The sequence below is a fragment of the Podospora bellae-mahoneyi genome, chromosome 6 (assembly GCF_035222275.1).
Source record: "Podospora bellae-mahoneyi strain CBS 112042 chromosome 6, whole genome shotgun sequence".
Lineage (NCBI taxonomy): Eukaryota > Fungi > Ascomycota > Sordariomycetes > Sordariales > Podosporaceae > Podospora > Podospora bellae-mahoneyi.
The window spans coordinates 1824940-1840799 of record NC_085885.1 but is presented as its reverse complement, the minus strand read 5'-3'; the positions used below and the strand labels follow the sequence as shown (position 1 = coordinate 1840799).

Below are 15860 nucleotides of genomic sequence, written 5' to 3'. Positions count from 1 at the left end.
TTGAAAGAGTAGAATAGCGTACACAGCGTGTGTGTAAGCATGCGCCTGCTCACCGGGTCTCTTCACGCATTTTTGGAGCAAAGATGACAAGATGGGGAGCCCCAAGAAGTTGGAAGAGAAGAAGTTGGGAAGTGTTGAAGAGGAAGGGGAATGACTTGTTGGTTCCTTGGTCGGAATTGCCCAGTGTGTTGCTGCACACCGTGACGCTGGTTCAGCGGGAGAAGCGGGATGCATGCGCCCTGGAGGTGGTTCTCCAGTGGGGGCAGTCCCCGCGCCAGCTGCAAGGACGCTAGGACCATGTGTCTAGTGCCCACCAAGGCCCACTTTGTTTTGGCACCGTCTCCAATCTCCAACTTCATGTCTTATCCTCCAATCATCAAAAAACCTTTCCAAGTTCAACCACAACATTCAACATTTTGCAAACAAATCAGCAGTTGCTGCCTGATCATAAACATCTTCACAAAGATAAAAAATGGCTTCAGGACAACAGCCAATCGCCACGTATGTGTCATTGCACTCCGACACATACAAGGCATCAGCCATCCCAGGTATCGCGTCGCATTGGAATCAACTAACAGAATCCTCTATCGCATAGTGTCTACGTGCGCAACCTCGAAGAGCGCGTCAAGCCCGAACCGCTCAAGGAAGCCCTCATGGCCATCTTCTCCGAGTACGGCAATGTGATCGATATCGTTGTTAAGACCAACCTCAGGGCCAAGGGCCAGGCATTTGTTGTTTTCGACAAGCCCGAGTCCGCCCTCGCGGCTATCGAAGAAGTCCAGGGGTTCGAGTTGTTCGAGAAGCCCATGCAAGTCGCCCTTGCCCGCACTCGAAGCGATGCCACCGTTAAACAGACCGGCAACGAGGAGGAGTTTGATGCCCATAAGCGCCGGCGCATGGCAGAGAAGGGTATGCCCTCGTTAACATTTTTCCGTTTTGAACTTGGTTTTAACATGAATTATCAATAGACAAAAAGAAGGCGCTCGAGACAGCCGAAGAGCAAAAGCGCCTCAAGCGTCCTCTTCCAGGTGCCGAAACCGCCGTCAGTGGCCGCCCAACCAAGAACGCTCGTGGTGCCGGCCTCAAGTCCACCGGTGCTGGTGCCGCCGCTGTCGTACCCGACGAATACCTCCCACCCAACCGCATTCTCTTCGTTCAGAACCTCCCCGACGACTTTGGCAAGGATGAGCTCACTGGTATTTTCAGCCGCTTCGAAGGTTTCCGCGAAGTCCGTACTGTCCCTGGTCGCAGCGGGATTGCTTTCGTCGAGTACGACGCGGAAGCCGGGGCTATTACTGCCAAGGAGAATACTGCTGGCATGGCGCTGAAGAATGGCGAGAAGACGATGAAGGTCACGTACCAGCGCCAGTAAGCTGGGGGCTGGAGTTAAGGTACCACATATAACTGGTTTGATAGGTAAAGTAGGATGTAATGCTCCGAATGGTACAGGTTTAGCGTAATCGGCTCATTGATCCCTCACCGAAGGGAATTAGAGATACCCAATGAAATAAAAACGTGGAAACAAGCAACTCCCGGATTGCGCCTGTGCCTAATGAAACAATGTGCTGACCAATGACTCTAACCACGCCCTTCTAACATGCGACAGTGACAACAACGCTCGAGGGTCCAAGCCCAACAACTCCCTTAGAAGATGACATCTTCATCCTCCTCCGCAGCCAACAGATCAGCTGGCGCGTCGTCTGCCGCGGCATTTGGCGCTTGGTTCTGCTCATCTGCAGCTGCAGCTTGCGCTTCTTTCCTAGCCTTCATCTCGGCATCTTGCTCGGCTGTGTCTCGCTGTTTCTTGCCGGCAACCTTCTTCAATCTGTAAAACTCCTCTCTGTCCAGTTCGTCAAGCTCCGAGTTGATATCTGGGAAAGTCAGCACAGTCCATCTAAAACAGGGTGGAGTTCCACTTACACTTGATGGTATTCTCCGTCCTGGGAATAATGACATGCTCACTAAGCAAATGTTAGCACCCCAACCCATCCCATCCACTCTTAAAAATCTCAGGTCTGTCACTTACATGGCATTCACTCGCCTGTTCACCACCTTGATGACCTCGTCCAAAATCACGAACGCCGTCTGCAAGCTCGCCAGCTCCACGAGCGCCTCCACCGCCCTCGCATACGTCTCGCGACACCGCTGCACCTGCTGACCTCCCTTGCCGAGACCCGTCATGGCAAAGTCGTTGTTCCCCTCGGTCTGGTAGCTCTCAAACGCGGGGAGGAGGACGCCCGAGACGTTTTCCTGCTTGGCGCGGATGCGGAAGCGGGCGGATTTGGCGGATTCCTGGATTTGGTACCCTATGTTGCCGCCGACGGCGTAGGTGACTTCGGCGAGGGAGAGGGAGGCGATTTGCATTACGCGGCCCATCTTGCGCTTGGCTTCGTCGATGCGGCGAGTGATTTCGCGGAAGCGTCTGCGGGGGGGGGGAAGGGGGACGGGGAGGTTAGGTATGGTTTCGGGGGGGCCTGGGAGGGGAATGGGGACGGGAGACTGACTTGGTGAGAGCTTCACTCTTTCTTTTGAGGAGACTGTGACCTGTTTCGGCGCCTTTGAGCTTTGCTTTCATGATACCCAGCGATTGCCGGGTGGGAAAGACGGCTTCGCGGTCCTGGATGGGGAGGGTTGGGTGGTTAGTTATCGTGATATTGATATTGGGGAGACAGTGGGGTGTTTGGACCAACGTACTGCTGCGCCGGACATGATTGCGGGTGGTTATCGGGCAATTGGAGAATTCCAAGTGTTGTAGTGAAAGGGTGCAGAAGTGATACAAAGAGATGAGATGGTGGTCTCTAGGGGTCAAGGGAAGATGCAGGGCTCGGCGAGATATGGCTGTTGTCGTTCGCACAGCAGCTGGACAGAGAGGGATGGGCTGTGGGATCGTGAGGTGTGGAGCTTCTTGGAGCTTGTTGCGACAGCTGGGTGACGGAAGCCTTCTAGGTTGCTTGCTGCTAACAGCACATCCCCTGGACCTGGAACTGGCCCGTGCTGATTACCTACGTAGTGCGGCGTCTCCCCGCTAATTAGTGCAATTATAATGACCTGGTCTGTGCTTTCTTTACGTGACCCTTCTCCCTCAAGCGCGCGCCCAATCGCCAGACTTGTTGGAGGAGTTGGAAAAAAGCAGTGCCGAAACTCGTCAAATCACGCCGTCGTCGGATTGTTACTGTCTGCGCCAAACCTACCTCGTTGACAACACCTAGCAGTGATGTCGTGGCAACGGCACGTCTAGGACTTTTCTTTTTACTTCTTCTGCTCTTCGGCTCTGCCGCTGAGGGCGCCCACCCCCCAATTGGCTCCTTACTGAAGACGATCGAGTCCCGCGATGGCGCTGGCACTCTCTTCTGACCGCCAGCCTGATCTGGCGCTTGTGGTATGTTTTTCCGGCTCTGGGATTGCGGAAACATCAACCAATGCTAACATTTGCGCCCTTCAGTCCGATGATGACTACCCCTACGAGCAAGACATCCAACGAAACCCCGGCAGCACCAAGCCATGGCTCGCCTACATTGACTACAAGATTCAACATGGGACACTTCGCGAGCAAGCCTACGTCATGGAGAGGGCATGTATCCAATTGCCGCGCTCCTATAAGCTGTGGAAAATGGTACGTTATTCCTCGCAAGTTTTGATGCCAAGTCAGCATGTTCTAACCCTCAACCAGTATTTACGATTCCGAACGAAGCACGTCGCAAAGCTCAATGCCGCCATCTTCACCTCCGAATACCAAAAGGTCAATGCGCTCTTTGAGCGGGCGCTGATCCTCCTCAACAAAATGCCGCGCATCTGGGAGATGTACCTCAAGTTCCTCATGCAGCAGCCCCTCGTCACCCTCACACGACACACCTTCGACCGCGCACTCCGAGCACTTCCGATTACACAACACAACAGGATATGGGCCTTGTACCGACCGTTCGCCAACTCGGCCGAGGGTTTGACGGCTGTCAAGATCTGGAGGCGCTACACACAGGTCCACCCGGAGGATGCCGAAGACTTTATCGAACTTTTGATTCAGAGCGAGCTGTACACCGAGGCAGTCAAGAGGTACATCGACATTCTCAACAACCCACGATTCCAGAGCAAGAATGGCAAGGGGCACTATGAGCTTTGGAGCGAGATGGTGGATCTGTTGGTGGAGCACGCTGTCGACATTGAAACGGGACACGAAACAGGCATTGACGTGGAACGGATCATTCGGAGCGGAATCGAACGGTTCGCGGACCAGCGCGGGAAATTGTGGTGCGGCCTGGCAACCTACTGGATTCGAAGGGGCAGCTTTGAGAGGGCAAGAGATGTTTTTGAGGAGGGCATCACAACAGTTATGACGGTCCGGGACTTTACGCTCATTTTTGACTCGTACACTGAGTTTGAGGAGTCTGTCATTGGGGCACTGATGGAGATGGCCTCGGGACGGGCGGAAAAGGGCGTGGTGGATGAGGTGGCTGATTTTGATCTGGATATCAGGATGATGCGATTTGAGCATCTGATGGACCGACGACCGTTCCTCCTGAACGATGTGTTACTACGACAGAACCCGAACAATGTCACCGAGTGGGAGAAGAGAGTTGCTCTGTGGGGAGACAACAAGCAGGAGGTTGTACAGACTTATACGGATGCCATCGCTGCTATTCAGCCAAAGAAGGCCGTTGGCGCGTTCCATCAGTTGTGGGTTAACTATGCCAAATTCTACGAAAACGGAGGGGATATCCGGAGCGCGAGGACTATCATGGAAAAGGCGGTCAAGGTGCCCTTCAAGTCGGTAGCTGAGCTGGCCGACATGTGGATCGAGTGGGCAGAGATGGAACTCCGCAACGAGAACTTTGACGATGCCGTCCGGATCATGGCCAAAGCTGTCCAAGCCCCCAAGAGATCCAATGTCGACTACTTTGACGAGACATTATCTCCCCAACAGCGAGTACACAAGAGCTGGAAGCTGTGGTCGTTCTACGTCGACCTCGTCGAGAGCGTCAGCACCCTGGAGGAAACCAAGAAGATTTACGAAAGAATATTCGAGCTCCGCATCGCCACCCCCCAGACTGTGGTCAACTACGCCAACCTACTCGAGGAACACAAGTACTTTGAAGAGTCATTCAAGATCTACGAGCGCGGCCTTGATCTCTTCTCTTACCCCGTAGCCTTTGAGCTATGGAACCTCTACCTAACCAAGGCCGTCGACCGCAAGATCAGTATCGAGCGTCTGAGAGATCTCTTTGAACAAGCCGTTGAAGACTGCCCGGCCAAGTTCGCCAAGGTGATCTACCTCATGTATGGCAACCTGGAAGAGGAGCGCGGTCTAGCCCGGCATGCGATGCGCATTTATGAGCGGGCAACGCGTGCCGTGTCGGACGAGGACAGGGCAGACATGTTTAATTTTTATATTACCAAGTCGGCCTCTAATTTCGGTCTCCCATCCACGCGCCCTATTTACGAGCGCGCCATCGCCACCCTCCCCGACAACGAAGCAAAGGACATGTGCCTCAAATTCGCGGACATGGAAAAACGTCTTGGGGAAATCGACCGGGCAAGGGCCATCTACGGCCATGGATCCCAGTTTTGCGATCCCAGGACAAACCCGGGGTTTTGGCAAAAATGGGAGCAGTTTGAGGTGCAGCATGGCAATGAGGACACGTTCAAGGAGATGCTGCGGATCAAGCGGTCGGTGCAGGCGCAGTACAACACCGATGTCAACTTTATTGCCTCGCAGGCGCTGGCGAGAGCACAGCAGGCCAAGAACGTCGAAGGAGGAGGAGAGGTTGATCAGGAGGTGACGGACGCGATGGAGCAGCTGGAACGGCAGGCTCGTGCCCCGGCGGGATTTGTTGCGGCGAGCGAGGGGATCAAGGGGAGTGTGGTTGCTCCCAAGGTGGTCGAGGTGGCAAACCCGGATGCTATCGAGCTTGATGATATGGAATGAAATAACCTCTTCTTTTTTTTCTTCTTCTTCTTCTTGCTTTTAACCTGTATGTTATTTAGATTGCATTGGGTTGCCGACACATCAAAGCTGGGCGTTTTTTTTCTTTTCTTGTTTCTTTTGTGGTCATCACTCTCGTATTTTCTCAAATATTTTCTCGTCATGTTATTTGTCTTTGGGGGGATGGAGGAAAAACAAGGCAAAGTTACAAACAAAACCATTTCTTTTTGTCTTTTTACCTTGACAAATGTGTTATTTATTACTTACCTACCTACCTACCAACTTCTTCTTTTCTCGACAGGATCTGGGATCTTATCGTGGAGAAAAACACAAGTTTGCACACACACACAACACAGCATATTTATCTTCTCTTTCAAGAAAAAAAAACATCATATTGCTAGGTATTCATTTCATTCTGCCCTCCCAATGTTTCATAATTCCCACGAAAACTCCAATCAACACCTAACAAACTCAAACCTCCTCCCTTAACACATCAACAAGACATCTTTCCCCTCCTCACATCCTCCCTGTCCACCATCCGAATATCCCCATGCGCCATCTCCCACTGTTCATCCAACCCTGTTCTCTCCTCAGTCACTGCATTGTTGTTGCTATTCCCAAAAAGCCAAGAAGTGCCCCCCACCAACGCCCCTTTTACCGTCTCCAACCCAACAAAAGAAGAAAGTTCCTACTGTTTCTTTGTGGCTGTGGTTTGGTTGTAATTCGGCGTGCCAAACCCAGTGTAGCCCTTTTCGGCGTGGAGCTCGTGGAACTTGTGGGCGTAGTTGGAGTCGACGTGGCCGTCGCGGGAGCCGGGGACGGCGTAGATTGATCCTTTGCGCTTTTGGAAGCGGGAGGGGGGGACTTTGGAGGCGTCTGGTAGAGAGAGATTGTTAGTGAACGGGAAAAAAAGGGGGGGGCAAGGGGATGGGAAATGGGCTTACCCCACTCGTCGCTGTCGCGACGGTCGCGTCTTGGGGAGGTGGGAGATGGGGAGATGGGGAAGTTAGTTGTGGTTGGGGAGGTGTTGGAGGCTGTGGAGGGGTTGCGGGAGTCTAATTACGTCGGGAGGTGGTTAGCATTGGCTGATGATAAGGGGGGAGGGGAGGAGGACGTACCAGCCATTGTTGCGGTTGTGGTTTAGCGTAGGTGATTGTAGGTGTGACGTCGTTGTAGTATAAAGCGAAAGAATAGAGATATGTAGGTGGTTTGACCGATATGGTTCAGGTTTGCTGTTTGATCAAAAAGGACGAATGATGTTTGGGAAGAAGATTTAAACAAGGTCTAGAACTTGGGAGGTCCCGGAGATGGTGAAAGGGGTCATTCGGGAAAGCGGGATGGGAAAGGGTTATTATATCCATTCAAAGGGAAGGAACGTTGGGATCGGATCGGAAGAGGAGGGAGGTACGACTACAACCTAGCTTTTCCAACCGGGTGGTCACCGAGTAAGGGTTTCTCCTGTTATCTCTCTGTTGCTATCCGAAATAGGAAGGGAGGAGACAAATGATGGAGTAATGTGGCTTCAGTTCACGGACACCCTGGGGTTACTTTGCCCCCTCTCCCTCTCAAGTGTGTGTGTGGTGGGAGGCTGCCCCTCATCTTTGTCCTTTGTTTGAGGACATTAGCTTTCTGACGGAGGGACCTCTCATCCCATGCTTTCTTTTGCCCCGACCGTCGATCGTCTCACAAGGGTTGGTTGGCATCACACGACCTGCGGGATTCTTTCTTGGGAGAAGAAGGGCTGACTTGCGAGCCGCTGTGTAAGTGTCAAAGGAAGGGTCTTGTTGGGAAGTTTGGGAGAGGGGGCGGAGGGGAGGAGGGAGGCTGTGCAAAAACGCCATGCACGGGCAACCTGTCATTCATTGCCTTTGGACAGCGACTCACTAGTTGATCTTCAATCAGCTAAATTATTGCTCTTATTGAGGGGGCAAGCTACCTATGGTGTCGATTTGATCAGATGGTTGGCCTGACGTCATGGTTAGGTGGAAAGCTCCCCTCGGTGGGATTATGCATTCTGCGCTTGCTGCATGCTGCACCGGCACTGCGCTTCGTTTCATTGCTTGACCTGCAATTGCCATCACAGGTCCTACGTTTCGTGGAACAAGAGAAATCATCAGATTTCTTGCTGCCTCTTACATACGAGATGTTGTACGAGATCCGGGTTACCTAGATTGGCATTGGGTTTGTCAACTCGATCTCGATATCCATCTCTTGCAACCTGTCGCGTGCTCCAACTACTGCATTGATGGCATAAGACGGGAGGCCTCCGTTATCTTAGCTTCATGTAGTTTTTTAGCTAAGTAGCTGCTGTTCAACACTCCATGATGCAGGTTGACTGAAGCTAGGGAGCTCATGCTTTTGACCTTCTCCTGACCATTCTGTGATCGGCGGGGTTACAACAACCACGTTGGACGCTTGGTAGATGCAACAGCGGCTGGGCGATAATGGAGAGCTTTGACACACCATCGGGCGAATCAGGGTAGTCGTTGGGGAAATATGAAGGTCTCTTTTCTTTGGTCCTCATCGAGCTCTGTTCTGGGAGGATATTCCGGATGGTCTGACCCGGGCTGTTTGTGCGAGGCCATCTATCAAAAGAAAAAAAGAAATATCGCGCACGTTTTATCATGGATGGTGGTGTGAATGGATGGATGGATGGATAGGAGTGAGGGAAACACAACAGGAAGAAAAGACGTGTAAGTGGAAAGCTTTCATTGGATCATTGCGAAAGCCACCACGAGACAAGCGTACCGGGTTGGTTACCCGGCGTTTCGTCGGAGAAAAAAGCAGTGAGGACCTCGAGAATGCCGTCTTTCTCGTAGAAAGTCGGATGATGGACAAGTGGCATTCAAGAAAAGGATACCAGATGAGCCCCATGGTGAGACTTTGTGTTGGGTTGGGTTGCAAAACCATGCCGACTTCGCGATTCGATCTAGAAATCTTGGCTTGAGCAACCACGAGAACTGCATTAATGGGCCTGCAGAGCTGAACAGGATGGACATGGGGAAGAAAAAAAAAGAAGCAATAACGCAAAAGTAGGACAGCCAACAGGCCTGTGCAAGAGAGAGAAAGAGAAGCAAAAGCAGAAGGTCGTGCCCGGGTTCGAACCGGGGTTACTGGAAGGAATGTGACTTGAACAAGTCAAAATCCAGAGTGATAACCACTACACTACACAACCATTGATTTGTTGGTGGGAACAAACGCGGAATTTTGGGTCTATGTGGCTGATCCCCGCTTGGCACCCCCTTTTTGGCCGCCGATATCACTCCAGGGTTAGGGTGTAAGGTACAAAGTCCCTCTTCCTGACGAGATGCTCATGACATTATTTGTGGCTCTAAAAGGTCTCAATTGCTCGCCTTCTATCTAGAATATGTACTAAAAAAGTGACAGCATCAAATCCGTCCTCTCCGCCGACCATACATCTCCTTAAGTCGACTTCTTGTGTAAGATACCAGCACCGGCCTGTTGATCACAGCAAATTAGTCTAGCCCCCACACATGGAATCTAAAAGGAACATACCTGGTGACTGGGGAAGATCAGAGTATCAGCAATGACAACATTCTCCCTTCTGCCAGCAACAAACACAACCACCTCGGCAATGTCATCTGGCGTCAACGGCTCGCAGCCCGCATAGACAGCGTCCGCCTTGGCCTTGTCACCGTAGAATCTGACAACAGAGAACTCAGTCTCAACCTGACCGGGGTCAATCTCCATGACCCTAATGCGAGTAGCGATAAGCTCCTTGCGCAAAGCATCGGTGAAGCTGCGAACCGCCGCCTTGGTAGCGCAGTAGATGCTGCCACCGGGGTATGGCTCACGGCCGGCGATGCTGCCAACGTTGATGATGTCGCCAGCACCACCCTCAGGCCGCTTCTTGAAGATGGGGAGAATAGCCTGTGTCATGTTGATCAGACCAGTAACGTTGGTATTGAACATGATGTTGATGTCTTCCTCGGCAATCTCGGGTGCTCGGGCGAGACCTTTGACGAGACCCCTGTATCTTGTTCAGTATGGGCCATGAAGAAAAAAAGGATGGGATCAAAGACATACGCATTGTTCACCAAAACATTAATATCCCTAAACTCCTCCGGCAGTTTCCCGACAAACGTCTTGACCTCCTCGGGGTTGCTCACATCAAGCTGAACAGGCAACACCTTGACCCCCTCACCAACTTCGGCAACAATATCCGCCGCGATCTGCTTCAGGGTATCAATCCTCCTCGCGGTAAGAACAAGCTTCAGGTTCTTTGGAGCAGTACGAGCAAACTCAAAAGCGGTGCTCCTTCCGATGCCGGAGCTAGCACCGGTAATGACCACCGTTTTGCCCTCGAGGCGCTTAGCAACAGCGGAGGACATTGTTCTTATGATTGATGGCGGGGTGAAGAGCGGGGCAAGGATGAACCGAGCGTTTGATTTTGGCGAAGTTTTGAAAAGTTGAGAAAATGATTTATAGCTCAGTCTTGCGGCGGCAGGCAACAACATGTTATTGAGGAGAATGACAATTATTATTAGGGGTTCCCGTCACCGGAGAACAAAACACGGGGGTCAGTAGGAGGGTGCTTGCTGACGCCATAGCTATCCACTCTGCCGGGCCGGCCCCGCATTCGACAATGCCGGCGATAAGGGGAGCTACCCCCGGTGCCCCCGCGCCCCGCGGCTCACCCCGCAGTTTGGCGTTGACAAGGGCGCGGAAAAGCAGTTGCGCCATAGGCCCTATTATTGAGTAACGAGATATTGGTAAGAATTTGGGGTTTCTTTGGGGTAGTCATTCTTGGTTTGTTTCAGCCTCAGCTACACCTCGAGCTCATAGTTGTGAGAAGTTTACGCTCTTTGTGTACGTGGCGAAAAGGGCGAATTGGTTGTCTGAACTTGTGAGTAAGGCAGGTAAGGTCGCCATGGGGAGAAAGGGGAAAACAGGACAATGGGGTGAGATTTGTCCCTTTACTAACTGGTAGTCTGTTTTGATGGGTAGGTAGTTTGAGAAGAGATTTTGTCGTCGATGGAGATCGTGATGACCTCGGAAGATGCCTAGCAGTCCAAAGCGGGAAATGCTTCCTTTTAGAGCACCCCAAGACAACCCCAAGACATGTCAAGGTGTTGATCTTCAATTTCCAGGCCTTGGCAACACCTATATTCGATCTCTTGTGTCGCCCGAGAAACTTGTCGTTTAATCTGGATAATTCCTTCGACACAACCCTCCCCAAACACCACGGGACTTCAATGACGGCCCTCACCCGTGGGGCGCAGCCCTTACATATATATGGCAGCTCTTAAAGACGACCCATCATAAAGTCGGCTGTCATGTAGGTAATTGACCATCACATCAACACTATTTAGTGGCAATGAGACTCGCCGCCCTCCTCCACACATCTCTTTTTGCTCTTGCCCTCGCCGCTCCAGCCCAGCAACTTACCAAACGCTGCCGCGTCTCGCGCGATGTTATGGCATGCTGGGTCGCCTGGGATCTTTCAGAATGCATCGCCTACATTCCGCTGAATGTAACTTACGAGTTCGATGACGCAAACAGGAAAGTTATCATCCGAGGGCTTTGCGAGAGCTGCTCACAGGCACTCGCGCTCGAGCGCGCGGCCAGCTGGGACGAATACTCAAAGTGGTCTTCGAGCTTTGGCGAGGTTCAAGACCTTGGAAACGGGACCTTTGTCATCACTGATACAGGGAAGGACTACTTCGATCTCTTTAGGGGTATGGAGCCGACGCCGTGGGGGCGTACTTCGTGCTATTTGTTGGATGAGTATGAGTGGGATTACAAATAAGATAGGGAGGGCATGAGGAGGGATGGGGAATGGAAGCCGGTGGGAAGGGGGGTCATTGGATGGTTAGCCTGTTAATCTGTTGATCGTCGACACTTGTTGTTTGCCCTCAAGAGAGTCTAAATGCTTTTGGTTGGAGTTTGCTGTGTAATAGAGGAGAACTGCCAGCTTAATATCACATAATATCCAGGTATCCAGCATTCAGTACTCCTCCATTCAAGAGAAGTCATCGTCCTAAAGGAGAGAAGGGCCTCTCAAACCTTGACCTGGTTCTTTTCCCTCAACATCCTCATTGCGACCTGCAAATGCAATGTGCCCTTCGCACCTGTCTCCAGCCCCTCGACACCTCCCCACTTCTCTTCGAGCTCCCTGAGCTGGTCACGCAACTCGAACCGTTTGAGGAAGCGTAACACGGCGGCGACGGCACTGTCGAGAGCCCCAACGATCCAGGCATGGTGGGCGCTCGATGCCTCCCCAACAATGTGGAACTTGCTGTCAGCCGCCGGGCGCGTCAAGTACGGGTACAGGTTACTAAACTGGCCCGGCCCAAACAATGCAAAGGCACCGGCCGTATTCGGGTCCTACGGCCACGAATAGGCGTGATGGACGCCGGTGAAAGCAGCTCGAATCTTGTCGTATAATATAGTTTCAGCGTGCAGGAGGGCGAGGTCGCGGAGGATGAGCTCAACAAGTTCCTCCTCACCGGCGAGGGATGCGCGGTTGTTGACGAGAGAGCCTACGCGGGTGGCGTCCTGTGCCCAAGTGTATGAGGCCAGCAGCACGGCGAGTTTTTCCTTGCCGTCGTGAAGGTTGTAGGGATGGGTAGACGCATGTTCGCAGCGGCAGATCGGTGCTGGCAACCCCGCCTTCGGTGATGCCACAGTCGACAATCCACCAGGGGTACGAGAACTTGAGAGCCACCTTGACTGATTCGTCGTAGTGCAGGGCGCGAATGGCGTCCTTCTGCGAGGGATGGAGCTCGAGGCTGCGCAAGTCCATGCGGCCGAGGGAACCGAGGGTTGTGGTGCTGAACAAGGTGCTGTATCCCGTGCGGGCTTCGGTTTCACCGGCACATTTGACAGACATGTTGCCGTCGTCATGTGAGGTCCAGTTGATGGAGATGACCTCGACACGCTTACCTGTCTCAACCTTGGTGCTGAGACTGGCTTGCATGGCGTCGGTGAGGAGTGATGTGCCGCCCTCGATGCAGAACCACTCGACATCGCGCGTTGGGTTCTCAAAGTCGAACGAGTCCATTACGCTCTCGGAAAAGGCCTGGTCGAAGAGGTTGGTTGAGGTCCCTTGGGTTTCATCCACTGGATGGCAAAGAAGTCATACTTGGGCAGCGTTCCGTCTGGGCCGCCTCGCCTTAGGAACTCCCGGGTGCTGTAGTCGTCAACCGTCATCAGATTGTCGAACCCCTTGTTGAAATCCTTGGCAAGTTCGTCCTTGTATGATCCGAAAGCATCGTTGAGAAGCTTGTCAACATTGTCGACAACATCATCGGGGACGCCGCCACCGTTTCTTCTGCTCACATGATAGGGTCAATGACGCCGTGAGCGAAGAAACGGTCATTGAAGAGCTTGGGGTTTGCTGGGCCATTCAGGTAGTATGGGATCAAGGGCATCTTGGTGAGTTCGAACAGGTCGAAGGTGCATTGCATGGTGGGAATCTTGGGGTATCGCATGGCGCCAATGTCGTAGGAATCGTGTGGTTCCTCGCTGAGCGGTACGTATAGTAATGTCCGCCCACACGGTTCGGGTTAGCCTCGAGGATATCATAACTAATCTTCAAGCTGTCGAGGATCATCGCGATGTAGAGGCCCGCGATACCGGCGCCTACAATGCAGACTTTGTGAGCTGGCGGGGTAAAGTCGCCAGCGCCATCGCCATCGTGGAAATGACGATGGCCTCGTCGTGTTCAAGACTTATATCATGAGGAAGGTTGTCCCAGGTGAAAGGTCCGTCGGTGCTGGAGATTGGAAGCCAACCTGCGAGACCGCCCTCTGGGTGACCACCTCTGAATGACTCCTTCTCCTGAAGGGCGTTGAGCTCCGCCGCAAGCTTGATGCGAATGAGCCGCTGAGCCCAGCGAGCCTTGATGCTAGTCGTAGTGGTGGTGCTCATGGCGGTTCACTTTGGGCAGGGAGCAAACAGAGAATAAGCTGAGAGATGTACACATGGAAACAAAAATTCGGGCTGTTACTCTCCATTCACCCAGTTATAAACCTGGATGGAATCCACTGGTTCTCACAAAATGTCATTGCCGCTTCTGCCACAACAAGAATTATAATGACTGCGCTTTCAGCTAGCCACTGTCAGGACACAAACACTGAAACAGCTATGCCACGTTTTTGTGAGAAAGTACATTCCACATGGTATTGATTGCCCTCAGTTATCCCCGCATGGAATTACGCAGCCAAGGTCTATAAAGCCCACAATATTTGTCAATTTGACGTAGGGCATCAAACTCGACATGGTTGGCAGCTTTGAAGCTGCAAGCCCGAGAGTCTAGAACCACAAGTATGGTCTGAGATGAGGCGAGCGGAGAACAACTCCGACAGAGAGGTGCAGAAACTCGGGTCCTAGTGAATGCAGGGCTCAAAATGCTCACAGGAAGGCCAAGAAGTCCTTATATTTGTTGAGCCCAACCTGTTCATTTTCATCCCATTCATACACCCCTCACACAAACAGCCTTGACGACTTCAGCGAACTATTCACTAACATGCTCACGGAAGTCTTTGACCTCGTCGTGGTGGGAGGCGGTCCTGTCGGGCTCGCCGCTGCGTAAGAGGTGGGCAAAACAGGTGCGAGCGTCATTGTACTGGAGCAGAACAACTTTTTCAATCAAGCTGGAAGCTCGAATGATCTCGCCCGCATGTTCCGTACCATGTACACGGAGGACTTCATGGCCGAACTCGCAAAGGACGCCATGAAACTCTGGGACAAACTCGAGAGCGATTCGGGCTCGTCTCTCCGCTGGATGAGCGGCTTGCTCAACTTTGGAGACAAGAAATTTCGTGGTGACAGCCCTGAAGGGACTCTAATAGGTCCGGTGCCCAATTTAGAGCGGCTTGGGATGTCTTACCAAGAATGTAAGAGTTCATGGTCTTCAACATCCATAGTACTGAACACTAGAAGCCCTTTCTTCTCAGTAACGGCCAAGGAAATCGAAGAGCGCTACCCTTCAAAAATCTGCCCCCTGAATGGATCGGTCTCTTCGCCCCCGACAACGGCGTCATCAACGTCCAGCTTCTCTTGCGCAGCCTTCTCAGCCTAGCCAAAGATTACGGCGCCGAGGCCAAACAGCACACCACCGACAAGACCATCTGGGAGGTCCACGCCATCCGTCACGACACTGACCCGGCACTTTTCAAAGCCAAGAAGATCTTATTGCCTCTGGCACCTACGTCAACCACGTCCTACGACCCAGCTTCGGCATCTCCCTCGATCTCGACATCTGGGAAATAGTCGCCTCATACTTCAACACCAACCCCGGACCCAACGGCACCATCTTCCCTAGCATGTCGTTCCAATTCGCCCCAAACAAACACCGGCGATCCCAGCTCTTCTACGGATTCCCCACCGTCCCCTGGGGCCCCCCAATGTCACTCGCATCGCCGTCGACGCAGCCACCCGCCGCATCAAGGACCCCAGTGAACGTCTGTCTAACGTCGTGAACCCAGCTGACACCCGGGACACGCAGGAGTTTATCAAGAAGCACGTTGTCGGTGTTGATCCTACCGTACTGGCTTTTACGCTGAGCTGTTTGCAGACTAATGTCTTTGACAATATGTTTGTACTTGATTACCTGCCAAAGGAGTATCTAGCAGGAGGAGCTGAAAAAAGCGTTGTGGTTTTCACCGCGGGTTGGGCCATGAAGTTTGTTCCTTTGCTTGGCAAGGCGTTGGCTGAGATGGCGCTGGATGGGAAGTCAGACTATGCGCGGAAGGAGTTTGAGATTACGAGGAAGGATAAGAAGGGAAAGGGGATTATCAAGCGGGTTGTTCGAGGGAAAAGAGGGGGTCATTCGATGATGATGGAGGAGCTGGATGTTAATGATGAAGTGGAGGGAGAAAGCGCTTTTACTTATGAGGAGCAGGCTTCGGGGTCTTCGATGAGGGGGTGTCAAAATGTCGGGTTATAGGGAATATATACGTGGATTGTCAATGTCAGA

The 15860-nt window shown here is 52.5% G+C and overlaps 7 protein-coding genes and 1 non-coding gene across 8 annotated transcripts; 4 read left to right on the top strand and 4 right to left on the bottom strand.

Moving 5' to 3' along the window:
* Positions 1–317: 317 nt before the first annotated feature.
* Positions 318–2943, bottom strand: VMA8 (H(+)-transporting V1 sector ATPase subunit D). The gene is made up of 5 exons (XM_062880673.1): positions 2695–2943; positions 2505–2617; positions 2027–2422; positions 1921–1961; positions 318–1871 (listed from the first exon to the last, which is right to left on the bottom strand). The coding sequence occupies exons 1-5, from the start codon at positions 2707–2709 to the stop codon at positions 1645–1647; spliced, it is 792 nt and encodes a 263-aa protein (XP_062729479.1). The 5' UTR covers positions 2710–2943; the 3' UTR covers positions 318–1644.
* QC761_602170 (uncharacterized protein) lies at positions 367–1548 on the top strand. The gene is made up of 3 exons (XM_062880672.1): positions 367–501; positions 596–909; positions 969–1548. The coding sequence occupies exons 1-3, from the start codon at positions 473–475 to the stop codon at positions 1370–1372; spliced, it is 747 nt and encodes a 248-aa protein (XP_062729480.1). The 5' UTR covers positions 367–472; the 3' UTR covers positions 1373–1548.
* Positions 2944–3094: 151 nt separating the features above from the next.
* On the top strand, positions 3095–6294 carry SYF1 (pre-mRNA-splicing factor syf1). Its single transcript, XM_062880674.1, has 3 exons — positions 3095–3379; positions 3443–3613; positions 3671–6294. Exons 1-3 carry the CDS (start codon positions 3332–3334, stop codon positions 5918–5920), a joined length of 2469 nt encoding a protein of 822 aa, XP_062729478.1. The 5' UTR covers positions 3095–3331; the 3' UTR covers positions 5921–6294.
* QC761_602200 (uncharacterized protein) lies at positions 5434–7811 on the bottom strand. The gene is given in 4 exon segments (XM_062880675.1): positions 5434–6184; positions 6189–6793; positions 6862–6972; positions 7036–7811. Coding segments are annotated over 3 exon segments (306 nt in total). The 5' UTR covers positions 7043–7811; the 3' UTR covers positions 5434–6184; positions 6189–6605.
* Positions 7812–9001: 1190 nt separating this feature from the next.
* On the bottom strand, positions 9002–9092 carry QC761_0092630. The gene has a single exon. It is a non-coding gene; the product is annotated as a tRNA-Gln (tRNA).
* A 114-nt stretch (positions 9093–9206) lies between these two features.
* Positions 9207–10914, bottom strand: QC761_602210 (uncharacterized protein). The gene is made up of 3 exons (XM_062880676.1): positions 9965–10914; positions 9434–9908; positions 9207–9376 (listed from the first exon to the last, which is right to left on the bottom strand). Exons 1-3 carry the CDS (start codon positions 10393–10395, stop codon positions 9341–9343), a joined length of 942 nt encoding a protein of 313 aa, XP_062729476.1. The 5' UTR covers positions 10396–10914; the 3' UTR covers positions 9207–9340.
* Positions 10915–11255: 341 nt separating this feature from the next.
* Positions 11256–11687, top strand: QC761_602220 (uncharacterized protein; the record flags this gene model as incomplete). Its single annotated transcript, XM_062880677.1, has 1 exon — positions 11256–11687. The coding sequence occupies one exon, from the start codon at positions 11256–11258 to the stop codon at positions 11685–11687; it is 432 nt and encodes a 143-aa protein (XP_062729475.1).
* A 2721-nt stretch (positions 11688–14408) lies between these two features.
* On the top strand, positions 14409–15830 carry QC761_602240 (uncharacterized protein; the record flags this gene model as incomplete). Its single annotated transcript, XM_062880678.1, has 5 exons — positions 14409–14470; positions 14498–14764; positions 14839–15093; positions 15117–15345; positions 15390–15830. 5 exons carry the CDS (start codon positions 14409–14411, stop codon positions 15828–15830), a joined length of 1254 nt encoding a protein of 417 aa, XP_062729474.1.
* Positions 15831–15860: the final 30 nt, after the last annotated feature.

Bases quoted from the DNA above. Each gene is read 5' to 3' on its own strand.
- QC761_602170 (XM_062880672.1), top strand. From the start codon at position 473: ATGGCTTCAGGACAACAGCCAATCGCCAC. The intron at 502-595 runs GTATGTGTCATT...TCTATCGCATAG, and splicing joins GGACAACAGCCAATCGCCAC to TGTCTACGTGCGCAACCTCG. The intron at 910-968 runs GTATGCCCTCGT...AATTATCAATAG, and splicing joins CCGGCGCATGGCAGAGAAGG to ACAAAAAGAAGGCGCTCGAG.
- VMA8 (XM_062880673.1), bottom strand. The intron at 2,423-2,504 runs GTCAGTCTCCCG...CCCCCCCCGCAG, and splicing joins AAGAGTGAAGCTCTCACCAA to ACGCTTCCGCGAAATCACTC. The intron at 1,962-2,026 runs GTAAGTGACAGA...ACATTTGCTTAG, and splicing joins AACAGGCGAGTGAATGCCAT to TGAGCATGTCATTATTCCCA.
- SYF1 (XM_062880674.1), top strand. From the start codon at position 3,332: ATGGCGCTGGCACTCTCTTCTGACCGCCAGCCTGATCTGGCGCTTGTG. The intron at 3,380-3,442 runs GTATGTTTTTCC...TGCGCCCTTCAG, and splicing joins AGCCTGATCTGGCGCTTGTG to TCCGATGATGACTACCCCTA. The intron at 3,614-3,670 runs GTACGTTATTCC...ACCCTCAACCAG, and splicing joins CCTATAAGCTGTGGAAAATG to TATTTACGATTCCGAACGAA.
- QC761_602210 (XM_062880676.1), bottom strand. From the start codon at position 10,395: ATGTTGTTGCCTGCCGCCGCAAGACTGAGCTATAAATCATTTTCTCAA. The intron at 9,909-9,964 runs GTATGTCTTTGA...AACAAGATACAG, and splicing joins AATGTTTTGGTGAACAATGC to GGGTCTCGTCAAAGGTCTCG. The intron at 9,377-9,433 runs GTATGTTCCTTT...TGTGATCAACAG, and splicing joins TGATCTTCCCCAGTCACCAG to GCCGGTGCTGGTATCTTACA.